Here is a 15,163-nt window from a genome sequence, read left to right as displayed (position 1 = left end):
TATTGAAATATATTTATTCCTCCAGATATAAGAATGAATCTTTTCTTATAGACTCAAACACGTTTTGCTGAAAAACTGAATATGGAACAAGCAAAGCTTAATACTAAACAATATATATATTAGCTGTATAACACCAGTAGGCCAGCTCTAATAGTAATTTGGTATGGCTTCGCGGGCCAAATGTAATTAGGCTGCGGGCCAAATTTGGCCCAAGGGCCAGAGTTTGACACCTATGATTTAGTGTATGGAAAGTAAAGCAGTTTCCTTCATGTGGACTTCTCTATGAGTTTAATCTCCACCTGTCTCTCTTTTGTTCTTTGAATCTAACTTGTAACTTTGCACAGAGCTATCCTCCAATCTTACCGCTCAGCGTCAGTCCGGAGCGCGTGCACCTGGACCAAACCAAATCGTGTAAGAAGGAGGGGGAGGCGGGGTCAGAGGCTGATTGGATTTTATTTTTTGTTGCCAATAGCAAAACAAAACTAATGCTATAAAATAATCAAGTTCACAAGTATCCTTGTGAGTCAGACATTATTTTATGGTGATAGGTTAATAATTTTCTTTTAAAAGAAAAGACTAATTGACTATTTTACTGTTTTCTAGGGCCCCTCGTCATCACTTTTCTCCCCTTACGCGCCCCTGGCTAAAGTCATGCGACTTCTATTACAATAACTACTACATCTCACTATGTGTCATAGAGAAAGATAAAGTGTACAAGTTTAGTATATTATGTTACCTGGCATGGATAGTGAAATGTGTTTACATGGCTGTGTTTAGATCGCTGTGCTTTGCCAGCCATCTATCGATTCTCCAGTGCATGCTGCAGTTTGTCCAGGTATAAGCGTGTCAGCAACTCAGCCTCAAAGAGGAGAGGAAAAGAGAGGGAGGGAAGATGAATAAGCCCATAAGGGCTGCCTTGAGTAAGGTAGAGAAGTGAAAGGAGCACCCAGACTTGTTAAAGACTGCTGGCTGCATTGCAGAGAGATCGGGTGCTGGTTAGGATGCCCAGGGAGGGGAGGGGAGCAGGTGGTGAAGGAGCCGCTCAGCAGTGTTGGGCTCTCAGTCGACCAGCTTGGACAGAGTGATAAAGGAGGACGCTTTCAGCTCTGCTGAAAACAGTAGGTGCAAAATTGAGCAGAGACTGCAGAAGAGAGAAGAGAAGCTAGAGAAATCCCCCGACAAAGAAGACGTCAAAACTAAGGCAGAGACGGAACCTTTTGCTTTGAATCTCAGGCATCTTCACTTTGCTCTGACCATGTCCATAGGATGGAGAGCAACACACAGGCGGCAGAATAACTGCTGCTTAACACCGACAGAGACTGCACCAACGTCAGCTGCTGGCTGAGCACCTCTGATCACATCTCAGGTTGGGGACCTCATCCCCTGGGAAACTCCTGGAAGATCGAAGGAGAAGGAGGAGGGTGACTTACAGGCACGCTGGTTGGAGTGTGGTGGTCAAAGCAGCCTGGTGTATTTTTGGATGTGAATTAAGCAAGCAAGCTGGAATAAAGATGTAGTGTGAGCTGGAGGAAGGAGGGGGAGAGAACAAGGAAAGTTGTGTGCAAAGGAGAGGAGAGGGCTGGATGTCCTGGCTTGACGGACTGAAAACTGGAAAATACAGAGGGGGCACTGGTTCAGGAAGGTAAGGTCTTTAAAATGTTTTTCACTTGCCCTCAGGATAGCAAAATCAGTCATTTCTTATTTCTGTAACATAACTACATTAAAATGTGGGTTTATCTTACAAAAGCTCATTAAATAGACTATGCTTAGGCTTCAGTTTTGGATACCTCTTCAGATTTGGTATGCAGTTCTTAAGATTAACTAAATGAAGGTTGAATAGAGACAAAAACGGAATGAAAAGTTAGAAAAACCGTATTAATCAATAGTTACATTGTAGGATAGTGTTCAGGCATGTGTGTTGAATGTTTACAGTGTATGGTAGAGATTTCTGCCCGGCACTTAGCTTGAATTGCTCAGCTTACTCTGCTTTAAAATTACACTGAAAACTAAAAAAATCAATGTGAATCAGTCTGAACATAACATTGTTATTGTGTCCTTGTGTTAGCTCCTAGCATATGCAACATTTTCCCTGTGTGGAAGAAGACAGCAACTATCTGAAAAAATAGCCAAAGAGTACCCATTTGAAGCTTCTGGTGTCTCCAATGAAAAACCTTGTACTGTTTGATTTTCCACAGCATCACTGCTGTGTTGGACCTCCCTAATGTGTTGGTCCTTTTTGCACAATGCCTGCCATTATTAGAGAGTCTCAGTGCATACAGTAAGAACTTAAGTAAATCTAAAATGCCTAAGACTGTGGAACGTTCATGCAAGAATGAAAATGTTCTTCCTATTACAAATAGGAAATAAATCGTTCTTTGCTACAACCTTATTTGGTGTGCTATGTTATATGATGGTAGCTGTAACAGTAGCACATTAGCAAGCTTTAATTGACTTGAGACAGATGTCTAAGACGAACATTTCAGAGTATTTTAGGCACAACAAATTCACACCCAGTGTTTTGTAGTCATGATGCTGTTTGTTTTTTAATAATTATTGTGATTCTTAGGTTCATAATGTTCTTAGTTCTCCCTCACTCAGTGTTTATCTTCTCCTGTGTTTACTCGTGTCTCCCTAGACACTGTGTTAAGCTTGGGTGTCTTGAATCTGAGTTGTGTGTGTTTCCTGCTTTATTTTGATAGTCCCTTGTTGCGTGTTCAGTGTATTCAGCTTTGCTTCCTCCCTGACACATTGTGTCTGTTTACGTCCGGCTGTGTTCCCTCCTGTTATCCTCTGTGTATTTAAGTCCTCTGTGTTCCTTTGCTTATTGTCGTGTCGTCCCATGTGCTGTGTGTTTTCCTGTGTGATCCTTGGTACCCCAGTTTATTCCTCGTTGTTCCCCCTAGTTGTTTACTTCTGGTTCCTTGTTTTTGAGTTTTTGGTTATCAGAGCTTCTATGTTTAAATATCGTTATTTCAGCAACAAAGCTGCCTCCTTTAGTTCACTCCTTTTTTTTGAGTCCTGTGTTTTGGTCCTCATCCTGTCTGCCACACAGCGCCACCACGAGGCGTTGGTTATTGATGAAGTCTCTGAGGCATTTAATGATCACATGATTATTTTTTACAATGAGCACGACTTCTCATAAGTACAACACAATAGCAGTTCTGTGTTACTGTCAGCTACCATAACCATGACTGGCTTGGATTACTTTAGTAAGCGATTACTTTGACAGTCATTCATTTGTCTGAGGCACAAGTCCACTTAGGTGGACAACATATGTTTTGACTTATGAATTTGGTATTGAGTGACACATCAGTGTCCAATGTAGTGGTTTATGTGCAAGTATACCATCAACACTGACACAAATACAAGAAAACAGCCTTTGAATAGCTGTCCACTGTAGTGACCACTATGTGTGAAAGCGTTAAAGACCAGTGCTGTGGATACCACCTGCTTTTATTGTAGACATTGGTTGAGTCAGTAGGTTGTAAAATACTCGTAATATTGCAATTGTAGTCTATTGGCAGTTTTTACAGTTGAAACACATTTTGTTGTGCATCTGCATCACCAGAACTTGAATAGATTTTCTGTCATTTTAGCATTTGCATTTTTTTAAGCATTGCATTTAGCATTTGAATCATTCAGCCATCATCATTCTTGCATATTTGGTTTTTGTAAAAAAAAGAAAAAAGGATGTGCTAATGTGTACAGAAACAACTAGTCAAAAGGTGTGTGTGAGTGTGAGAGAGAGTGTGTGTGACTGACATTCTGGGGATTTCTCTATATAGCTTTGTTAGTGTTGCTATGATAAATTGTTGTGGCTGTGATGTGGTATTGAGGATGTCATGCTGCCAAGCTTCATGCCAAGGAGTCATAGGAAGACAAAGAAATTGCAAATGCACGTAAGATATTTCTTTTGTTGTTTTTCTTTATTTGAAAAGTAACTACATCAAACAACAAATTACTAGAATTAAGAACTAATGCAATATGTGATATTACTTTTTAACACCCAACACTGATTACTAATACGTCAGTGATAAATCGATTTAATGGTTAGCTGAAAGCAGCACATAGCTAAATGTAAATAATTAAACTGCTATTTAAAAGAAAGTTATGGTTAGCATGTTTTCAGTTCATTCAAAAGCGGACTCATCACCTCATCAGTTGAAAGTCCCTCTCTCATATCTGATAGAAGAACTTTGGCTGTTTCTTTAACTGGGTCAGGGCTGAGCATCTCATTTGCAATGACTTTGCAGGCAGGTCATATTAATGTGTCTGCGATGGTGTATTGCTTTTTGGATTCAGCTTCTAAGTAGCTAGCTTTGAGAAGTCTTTCAGACATCTTTGTGGTTAAACCAAACCAAGAGTGACATGTTTAGCCGCATGTTCTCCTTAAATTCCTGGTTGTCTGAGCAGTGTCCAAAAAATGAAATGGGCTTTATAGATAATTAGGAAACTTTCTGGGGAAAATCTGGTCTTATTAGAAGAGACGGCATCCATCCCACTTTGGATGGAGCAGCTGTCATTTCTAGAAATCTGGACAAATTTATTAACCCCCTCTAAAACGTGACTATCCAGAGTTGGGACGAGGAAGCAGAGCTGCGGTCTTACATGGCTCTCTGCAGTTTCTCTCTTTCCATCATGCCTGACACCTCCCCCTCCGAACAGAAAAGCAGGACAGAAATCTCTGGAGGGCTACCTTTGGCAGCCCATATCCTGGGAGGGGTGATGGGCAGTAACAGTAGTATTTAAATATTAAAAAATAAACAGAAAGAACAATATAATATCCACAACTACATCAAAGAGTAAAACTGTTAAATGTGGATTATTAAACAATTAGTCTCTCTCCCCTGAGTCCCTGTTAGTAAACCATTTAATAATTGGCTAACATATTGATTTACTCTGCCTTACAGAAACCTGGTTACAGCAGGCTGAATATGTTGAAATAAATCAACGTCCTCATGATAAACTAACTGTCAGAATCCTTGAAGCACAGTCTGAGGGTGCAGAATAACAACAATGTCCCATTCCAGCTTATTAACCATAGACACAGAGTTTTAACTCATTTGATAGCCTGACTCTTAACCTTGTCCACTCTAATTGGAAAACTCAAAAAGCTGTTTTATTTGTTGTTATATATCGTTTGCCTGATCCTTATTAAGAGTTTCTATCTGGTTTCTTGGGCTTTTTATCACATTTAGTGCTTAGTTCAGATAAAATAATTGTTGCGGGTGATTTCAACATTTGTGTAAATACTGAAAATGATAGATTAAACTAGACTCGACTCAGTTGGCTTCTCACAAAATGTGAACGCGTCCACACACCACTTTAATCCCACTTAGATCTTGTTCTGACATATGACATAGAAACTGAACATTTAACAGTATTCCCCAAAAACCATCTTTCATCTGACCATTTACTAATAACTTTACATTTACAATAATGGATTATACAGCAATGGGGAAACATTTTATCAGAGTAAATGTCTTTCTAAAAGTGCTGTAATTAAGTTTAAGGATTCAATATAAAAGCCATCACCTGACCCAGCCGTCTTAGCTAATCTCCAACCTTCATTTAATTATTGAAAGAGTAGTTTTAAAACTTCCAGCTTATCATCTGCAGAGGGATCATTTATTTGAAGAGTTTCAGTCAGGTTTCAGAGCTCATCACAGCACAGAAACAGCTTTAGTGAAGGTTACAAATGATCTTCTTAAGCCCTCTGACAGTGGACTCATCTCTGTGCTTGTCCTATTAGACTTCAGTGTAGCATTCGACACTGTTGACGATATTTTATTACAGCAATTAGAGCATGTCATAGGTATTAAAGGTACTGTGCTGCAATGGTTTATATCATTTCTATCTAATTGACTTCAATTGATTTAATTTGTAGTTTGAATCTGTTTAGTCTTTTTTGTATATTTTTCATATGTTGATTTATTTCACGATTCAGACTGCTGTAAGCACACTGAGCACAAGGGGAAAGAAATGCCAAAGTGAAAAGGAGAGAGGAGATATTTCAGACAAATTAGAGCTACTAGAAACACTAAATTGTTGTGTAAATGACTAAATGACTCATGAAAACAGTGATTAAGAATATAAATGTTTTGTGATGTCATGTGATCCAACACCTCTATTTGCAAAATTTTCCTTTCGGTCAGGAGCGCCGATAAAACAGATTCTCCTGATGTAGTCTGCGGGCAGAATGCATGATGCCATGATGTAAATCTGTGAATCCATTCAAAAAAGTGTATAAATCTGCTTGTCCAACAGAGCTGAATGTAATAATGTAAAGAATAAACCAGTCTCTCCTGTGCAGTAAGTTAACCCTAGCCCTAACCTGGAGATGTGGAAGAAAGGAGCACCAGAGGTTCTAATGGCAGAATGGGGGATTTAGTTGTTTTAGTAGCTTTTGCTGTTTCTGAGATGTTTGTAGCTCAGTTCAGTTGCATTTTATTTATATGGCGCCAAATCACAACAGCAGTTGCCTCAAGGTGCTCAACTATTTTGAAAAACACACAAAGAAAATGGCAATTGTATAAATTCATGTTGAGTCTAAGTGACTCTCAGAATAAAGTTTGTGCTTTTTCAAAGCATGTCTTGTTTCATTACTTCCATATGACAACAAATTAAGATTACACACGTGAGTTTTTTTTTCTCTCTTCTTGACCTCTTCTTCCCTCCACAAATTGTTCCCTCTTTTCCTAAACCCATCTCCACTCACTCCCTTGTTCTCATGTTGACATCTGTTGTGGACCCCTCTGCCTCACTTCCTGCTCCATCTTCAGATGCCCTCTTGCTACAGGAATGCGCTGAACATTGTGGTCACCACCCTTTTTGCTGCGGTGGTCCTCTTCACCATTCTGTTGGCCTATGTTACAGGTTCATTTCAATCACAAACACAAAAAGTATATGATAATTAAAATGTATGATCGTATTTACTGATTTTTTTTCCCTTCTTCATTGTGAAGGCTACCAGTTTATCCACACTGAGCAGCACCACCTGTCCTTTGGCCTATATGGTGCCTTCCTCTCCCTCCACCTCTTTCTCCAGAGCCTCTTTGCATTCTTGGAGCATCGGCGGATGAGGAGTCCTGCCCGACCTCAACACCTCCGGCGTACCGTGGCCCTCTGCATCGCAGCTTACCAAGAGGACCCAGACTACCTAAGGAAGTGTCTCCACAGCATCTGCCGAATCTCTTTTCCAGGCTTGAAGGTGGTGCTGGTTGTGGATGGAAATAGACCCGAGGATCGCTACATGATGGACATTTTCCATGAAGTGATGGGAGGAGCGGACCAGGCTGGCAGCATGGTGTGGAAGGGGAACTATCACAGGGACGGTAGTGGAGGTGGGGGGGAAAGCACAGCGCACATGGAAGAGATGGCACAGGTGTCAAGGATGGTCAGACGTTGCCGCTATTCTTGCATTATGCAGGAGTGGGGAGGTAAAAGGGAGGTGATGTACACTGCCTTCAAAGCGCTGGGGGACAGTGTGGACTACGTGCAGGTAAGGGCTACACAGACACCATCACATATATGTACATTTGCAATGGCAAAGAATTCATTTGAACAATTTAGGCTGACCTGATGTATAATCTGAATATTCATCCTGACCACTTGTTATGATCTGCATAGTTTGTATAGTCATTCTGACCACTTAGCTACTAACCACGGTAATGTAAAACGGGATGGCTGTAGCTCAGGAGTTAGAGCAGGCCATCTACTAATCAGAAGACTGGCAGTTCAATCCCTGGCTGTCCAGCCTGTATGCCAGATACTAAACCCAAGTTGCTCTCCAATACATCCATTTTTGAATGCCAGAGAACCATGTTTGATAACAGATGCCATTTAAAACCTGCACTTATGTCTACCTGTGCTAGCTGTTTCTTCTGAACTACATGCTAATGCTAACACACTAATGTTAAAAACTGGGCAAAATACTGCCTTAGAGCAAGAAGTACATAAGTTCTATGTGGCCATTAGAAAAACCACACTCACAGTGAAATAGAGTACACAAGATTTCTTTTTATTTCAAAGCCTACTAGTGCTGACAGTGTAATTCTGACCTGCAGTCCAGAGCCCAAGGATACCACAGTCAGAATTTCAGCCTGGTTTCATACAGGAAAAGGTGGTCGCTCAGAGGAACAAGATGTCAATCACATATCTTAATAATCGGACTCTTGCATCTTCCTAAGAGAGTTTTCATCTACCTTAATAGGCCTTGTGTTAGTGGAACACGAGTTTCCATACCAGATCCTTGGAATAGAACTCTCTTTTTCTTTGGGTCCTCTGTGATTTCAGCAGGTTGGCCACCTCCTAATTGCACAGTAGGCTTTTGCTCAGAGCCCGACGGCAGATTCGGTCCAGTGCTTTTTTAAAAACTTCACAAACCCTGATTTAAATTGATCCTTCTGTCAAATAAAACTACGTTATTTTAAAAATAGGACCAGACCAGGTTACAAACTATGTTTTATAGCCCCCTTCTTTCCTGTTTACCCACAGCCGGATTCCCCCACCAATTATAACGCATGACTTTTCTTACATCAACACTGTGAAATGCGTTGTCAGCAGTATAAAATCCTGCACACCCAAAAATGACCTCTTTTGTATTTAACATGACAGTAACATTACTTGTGATTTTTTTCATAGTAAAAATAAACCATCTGTTTATTAGAAGAATGAAAATCTTCACCATCCGTGAAGGACTTGCAATGTAATGTAAAACAAGAATGAAATCCTAACTACTTTACACAAGTAATAGTCAAGCAAGACTGTTGAAACTGTTGTTGTTGTTATTTAACTGCTTATGGAAAGACTTTCCGGGTCTGCATCCAGACCTGTGGGTTAATGCTGGATATTGAGTTCCTTCTTCATGGCCAACTGTTGCACGCCTTTGTCCTTGCTGAGGGTAAAGGTCGAGTCCACAGCTGACCCAGGTGCATTGAAATTACAGAGAACCAGCTGGGATGTTTGTCAGCAGCCTCTCATTTTTCTCTTGGATTTTACAATCAATACCAGCCTGTGTTTGGCAACACCTGGGGTCTTAGACTGCTGGTTGTAATTGTCTGAGCCCGTGTTTAACCCCCACTAGGCCTCACCTTTTGTTTTTTATGTCGTCTTTTATTTCTCCAGGTGTGTGATTCAGACACAGTTTTAGACCCAGCATGTACCATAGAAATGCTCAAGATCCTTGAGGAAGATCCAATGGTGGGAGGGGTTGGTGGAGACGTGCAGGTAAAACAGCACTGCAGAGGAAAAGTGTAATGAGAAAGTCAACTTGAATTTCCTCTCTTGTTATTGATTAAACTCAATATCTAAATATCAGAGTCACAGAATACTGAACCCTTTATGCATCAAAATGGCTTTTATCTTCTTTATTACGCTGTGTCTGTGAGTATGCAGTTCATTTTTGCATCAAAGTACAGGGCAAACTTCAGATTGCTAATATGCTCGCTTATGCCCAAACCACCTCAACTGGCTCCTTTCAATGTGGAGGAGTAGCGGCTCCATAGCGGTGGGTGTTGTTGGACAGGGCTTCCCTTTGTCACCGATTGTCACTTTGCCTTCTAGTGTACTTTAAAATATCACAACAATTGGAAATGTCATAGACAGCTCTAAATCCTTCTCAGTCATACAGTTATCCTTTTACATTGAACACGTGTAAAAATAGGAGATATTGTGATTTGGCAAGCAGCCCTACAACTAACTGCCGGATGGCTTTCACTGCAAGACAAGGCCTTGTTAAATCATTCAAAGACAGACAATCCATTTTCTTTGTCCTTGGCATGGCTATTAACACAACAGTGGCCGTCATTCACAAAGAACCGTTCTGGGCACTTCAACGAAAAACTGAAATTATAGCTAGCCTAGCAAGTGGTCGTATCCAGACTGAAGTTATAACAACATTTGCATCATGAGACGATGCTTTCCCTTGTTGTCGGAAGACCATGGCTATATTGTGAAGCTTGAAGGCTCTACTTGAAATGCAAATTGGTCTCATGGTGTGCTCAAAAATCAGTCAATCAATCAATAAATAAAAAGCAAGAGAGGCTGGAATAGACTTACCAGAGCTGGGGGACATAACGAAAGGAGATAAAAAGAAAAGCACGTAACATCAGCTTCACATCCAAAGTGCTGTACAATAAAGGAAATGCCAAAGGGGAATCCACACTGTTACTAGCTCATCTTCCTGTAGCCAATTCCAGCAACGAAGAGGATTGAACAAGATAATTAGTATTCACAAAGCTGAACTTGACAGCTATGGACACTCAGCCCAAAAACCAAGTGCTCAGTCAGGCCTCAAATAAGGACACTAAGGACACTGTAATGCCAGTTCCACCCACAATCCATTGCTCAACAATCTCTCCGTAAAGGCAATGGCAGGTCTGCACCTCCTATGGCAGCCCAAGTCCATAGGACAACTCTGAACAAAAGTCCCACACTAGCTGCTGCTCAAATCAGGCAATTTTACAAGTAGACAGTTCAGTGAGCTACATTTAGGTGAATTATCAGCTGTCATAACGCTAATTATTTAAGCTGACAGAATCAAGTGAACAGACATGCAGCCTACCTATAGCGGGTTAACCTCATATATTGCTGACAGCCAAAGAGAGACATGAGAAACAGAGCAGGGAGCATAACCAGCCCAGCTACAGCCACAACCTTGAATAACATAAAGTTTTACATTAATTAAAGTAAAGGAGTTTAATGAGGTAGATAGATTAATTAGCAATTTAATGAGTTAGATACAGAAATGAGCTGTATCTAACTCAGAAAAGTGGGCTAACCATGCATATTTTTGCACATTTGAAATACTCAAATGTAAAATCCTCACAGAAAAAAACTACAATGCAAAAATGTATAAAACTACATTTGAAATGTCATCTAGGTCCTGAAAATGTGTCTATTTTATTCTATTTATATCTGGGACAAAAAAAAGGTGAAGGCTCCTTGGAGAGTTTCAAGACAATATTCTCTAAACCTGAAAAAAAAAGGAAAAGTTGATGGAAAAATCTTAGCTTTCAGTAACTGTTAAGATACAATGAAACCTGACTGTGATTTTCCTTTCTTTCAATCTTAATATATTCTTATGCACTTTCCTATCTTCCAGATACTCAACAAGTACGACTCATGGATCTCCTTCTTAAGCAGTGTGCGCTACTGGATGGCCTTCAACATTGAGCGTGCGTGCCAGTCCTACTTTGGCTGTGTCCAGTGTATCAGTGGCCCTCTCGGGATGTACAGGAACTCCTTGCTACAGCACTTCTTGGAGCCATGGTACCATCAGACCTTTTTAGGCTCCAAGTGCAGCTTTGGAGATGACCGCCACCTCACCAATCGGGTGCTTAGCTTTGGGTACAAGACAAAATTCACAGCTCGATCACAGTGTCAGACTGAGACACCAACCCAGTATCTGCGTTGGCTCAACCAGCAGACTCGATGGAGCAAGTCTTACTTTCGTGAATGGCTCTACAATGCCTTGTGGTTCCATAAACACAGCCTCTGGATGACTTATGAATCCATGGTCACTGGCTTCTTCCCGTTCTTCTTGGTTGCTACAGTCATCCATCTCTTCTATCGTGGACGGCTGTGGAATATCCTGCTCTTCTTATTGACAGTCCAGTTGGTTGGGATGGTGAAGGCGACCTACGCCTGTTTTTTGCGTGGCAGTCTGGTCATGATCTTCATGTCACTTTACTCACTTCTCTACATGTCCAGCCTTCTTCCTGCCAAAATATTTGCCTTGCTTACCATAAACAAGGCTGGATGGGGCACATCAGGCCGCAGGAAGATTGTGGTCAACTTCATTGGAGCGGTGCCAGTTACAGTTTGGGCTATGGTGCTGCTTGGAGGTGTGGCATATACAGTTTACTGTGAAACACAGGAGCCATTCAGTGAGACTGAGAAAGCCTTATTGATAGCAGGGACGATACTCTACGCCTGCTACTGGCTTATTCTTGTGGTACTGTATTTGGCAATTGTAGCCAAACGGTGTAATAAGAGGGAAGAACAGTATCATCTGCCATATGAAGAGGCCTAAACTGGAAATATTGCTCGTCTGAGTTTCACTGCAGTTTGATTCAAGCAAGGTCTCTACTCACCTTGCTGGAACAATAAACATTGAACAAGGAAAACACATCTTCATTGCTGGTGCTACAACACTGTGATTCTTAAATTTGAGAAGCATGACTCTAGTTGTGGGGACTTATAGATCCATACAGTTCTTCCATTTATCCCATTTTTATGGTGCTTCACAGTGAAAACCTTAACCAAGCAGAATAGGTCATAATGTTTTAAAATATCCATATACTTGCTACGAAAAACATCAGGTAATTGATGGGTACAGGTTGCTTTTTGTAATGAAAAGTGTCATACAGTGTTTTACTTTTTTTTTTTAAAAATACATGTGAAACTTTTATATTTAAGATGTTTACTTAGATTAGTCAGAGCACCTGCTTTGGAAAAGATTAGGGAGGCTCAGTAGGTGTAGAGTCCAGACAGAGACAAAGCAAATTTTAAAAAATATGAAACTGCCAACAAATTCAACTGAAGATGTGTTTAACATGGAAGAGAGGAAGAGATGAATTTGTCCTGGCCAGTCAGCATGAATTTAAAAATATAGAGAGGTAGGAAGTAGGAAGAGAGTCTTTAAGAAATAAACAGAAAATACACTAGTGTGTGAGTTATACATAAAAATACATCCATACTCTGTAACATCCTAAGATCTGTACAGTTGGTGCATGAAAAAAAATTACATAAATATTCTGTGTCTTAATTTCGCTACTTCCATTTTTACTATTTATACTTTAATAGTATATACATTATACTATGTATCTACTAGTGTAGTGTGTGAATTTCAGTAAAGTAACATTGTCTCAAATTGTCTGTGTAGGTTCTCAGTCATCCAGGTGATCCAGGTGAGGAGCTTGGAAAGAAATCATCTGGACTTCTTTAAGTTTCTTTAAGACTTTTAACCTCTGATCTGAGAAGCTTCTTCAGGTCCACTGGTCATTCACAGTGGGCATAGATGAATGACCATCTTTGTAAAGAGGGGATGGCTTACGACACCAACTGTCTGCCACTTACTATGCAGTTCTGTGTTCCCTTCCCAGGCGCCTCACCCTCCACTTAGCTCTTGCATCAGGTGATCTCAGTGGGTCAGATAATAGGGAAAGGCAAGGCCTCACAATGGTTTCAACCGAAGCCTCTGCTGATAGTGACCTTTTTTCGCACCTTGCGGCGTGTTGTGAGGCACGAGATCAAGTTAGTTTTAGAACTGAAGAAGCTTCTCAGATAAGATGTGAAACGTCTTCAAGTAATTAAGAAGTCCAGTCACTTTCTTTCCAAGCCATTTAGATCATTGTCTCAGATTACAAACAGTAAATTGTAAAGGTCACAAAAATAATGTTTGTAAGGTTTTACCATGATTGTGCACCAGCTGCCACCTTTTGTAATAATTTGAAACATGTTGATCCTAAGATGATACATATTGCTAAATTCATCACCAAACACCACCATAACGTGTTGTGTTAGTGCTTGAAAAAGATCTGCTGTGTTTACCTCGTTGATTAGCATTGCCACATAGCATTCCACTAAAGATGCTTTTTCACACTGATTTGTTTAACTCTCTTTCAGTTACTGTATGTAGCCAAGAGTAGATTCAAAAAGTATGGTTCACTCTTAGCTTTGACCGGTACCTGTAGGGCTCTTGAGATTTGGCAGGTGGGTGAACCACAAGATTTAGTTTATCAGTGCAGGGAAAAATTATTCTCAAATTAATATTTGCTTTGAACTTGAGTAACAGCAAGAAGAGATTTAGACAAATGAGGAATTGCAAGAAACATTACTAATATAGCTTCAAACAGTCATGGAACGCTGTTACATTATTAAAACTGTTATACTGTTATTAGGCCAGCTAGCATATCTCCCCATGTGAAGACCCTAAATGTATTTAGTTAAGATGCATACATACAGTGATATGAAAAAGTATTTTCCCGTTCCAGATTTCCTGTTTTTTTGCATGTTTGTCACACTTAAATATTTAGGATTATCAAACAAATTTAAATATTAGACAAACATAACACAAGTAAACACAAAATGTAGTTTCTTAAATTCAGCCGTTCATAAGTGGACTGGCTGGTGCGTTTTGGGTCATCGTCCTGCTGCAGAACCCAAGTGCGCTTTACTTTGAGGTCATGAACAGGTGGCCGGACATTCTCCTTCAGGATGTTTTGATAGACCGCAGAATTCTCTGTGTACCACAGCAAGTCTTCAGGTCCTGAGGCAGCAAAACAGCCCCAGACCATCACACTACCACCACCAAATTTTACTCTTGGTATGATGTTCCTTTTCTGAAATGCTGTGTTACTTTTATGTCAGATGTAACGGGACACACACCTTCCAAAAAGTTTAACTTTTGTCTCATCAGTCCACAGAGTATTTTCCCAAAAATCTTGAGGATCATCAAGATGTTTTCTGGTAAAATTGAGACTTGATGTTCCTTTTGCTCCGCGGTGCTTTTCATATTAAAACTCTGCCATGCAGGCCATTTTTTTCCGTCTTTCTTATGGTGGAGTTGTGACACTGACCTTAACTGAGGCAAGTGAGGCCTGCAGTTCTTTAGGTGTTGTTCTGGGGTCTTTTGTGACCTCCTGGATGAGTCATCAATGTGCTCTTAGGGTAATTTAGGTCGGCCGGTCACTCCTTGGAAGGTTCAAAACTGTTCCGTCCTTTCGCCATTTGTGGATAATGGCTCTTATTGTTGGCTGGAGTCCCACAGCTTTAGAAATGCTTTATAACCTTTTCGAGACTGAGAGATGTGTCTGATTTGCCCCTGAATTTCCTTGGACCGTGGCATCAACTCTGGCTTTTGAGGATCTTTTGGTCTACTCCACTTTGTCAGGCAGGTCCTATTTAAGTGATTTCTTAATTGAGAACAGATGTGGCAGCAATCAGGCCTGGATGTGGCCACAGAAATTCAACATGGATATCACATCCAAAGATGTGATATGCCACGGTTAATTTATGTTATAACAGGGGGGTCCAATCCCTTTTTCACACAGGTCGATTTATGTTTGGATTATTTTTGGATTCCCCCCCCCCTTAATAATAAATGCCATCATTTAGAAACTACATTTTGTGTTTACGTGTGTTATCTTTGTCTAATATT

The 15,163-nt window shown here is 40.4% G+C and overlaps 1 protein-coding gene across 1 annotated transcript; it reads left to right on the top strand.

The window, feature by feature from the left end:
- The first annotated feature begins 1,015 nt into the window (after positions 1-1,015).
- has3 (hyaluronan synthase 3) lies at positions 1,016-12,718 on the top strand. The gene is made up of 5 exons (XM_026174869.1): positions 1,016-1,642; positions 6,783-6,876; positions 6,966-7,501; positions 9,127-9,228; positions 11,105-12,718. The coding sequence occupies exons 2-5, from the start codon at positions 6,783-6,785 to the stop codon at positions 12,032-12,034; spliced, it is 1,662 nt and encodes a 553-aa protein (XP_026030654.1). The 5' UTR covers positions 1,016-1,642; the 3' UTR covers positions 12,035-12,718.
- The last annotated feature ends 2,445 nt before the right edge of the window (positions 12,719-15,163 follow it).

The sequence above is a fragment of the Astatotilapia calliptera genome, chromosome 7 (genome assembly GCF_900246225.1).
Source record: "Astatotilapia calliptera chromosome 7, fAstCal1.2, whole genome shotgun sequence".
Lineage (NCBI taxonomy): Eukaryota > Metazoa > Chordata > Actinopteri > Cichliformes > Cichlidae > Astatotilapia > Astatotilapia calliptera.
This window is presented reverse-complemented; position numbering and strand designations above follow the sequence as displayed.

Excerpts from the sequence above, each read along its gene's own strand:
- has3 (XM_026174869.1), top strand. The coding sequence starts at position 6,783 with ATGCCCTCTTGCTACAGGAATGCGCTGAACATTGTGGTCACCACCCTT. Across the intron at positions 6,877-6,965 it reads TCTGTTGGCCTATGTTACAG|GCTACCAGTTTATCCACACT; the intron begins GTTCATTTCAAT and ends TTCATTGTGAAG. Across the intron at positions 7,502-9,126 it reads ACAGTGTGGACTACGTGCAG|GTGTGTGATTCAGACACAGT; the intron begins GTAAGGGCTACA and ends TTATTTCTCCAG.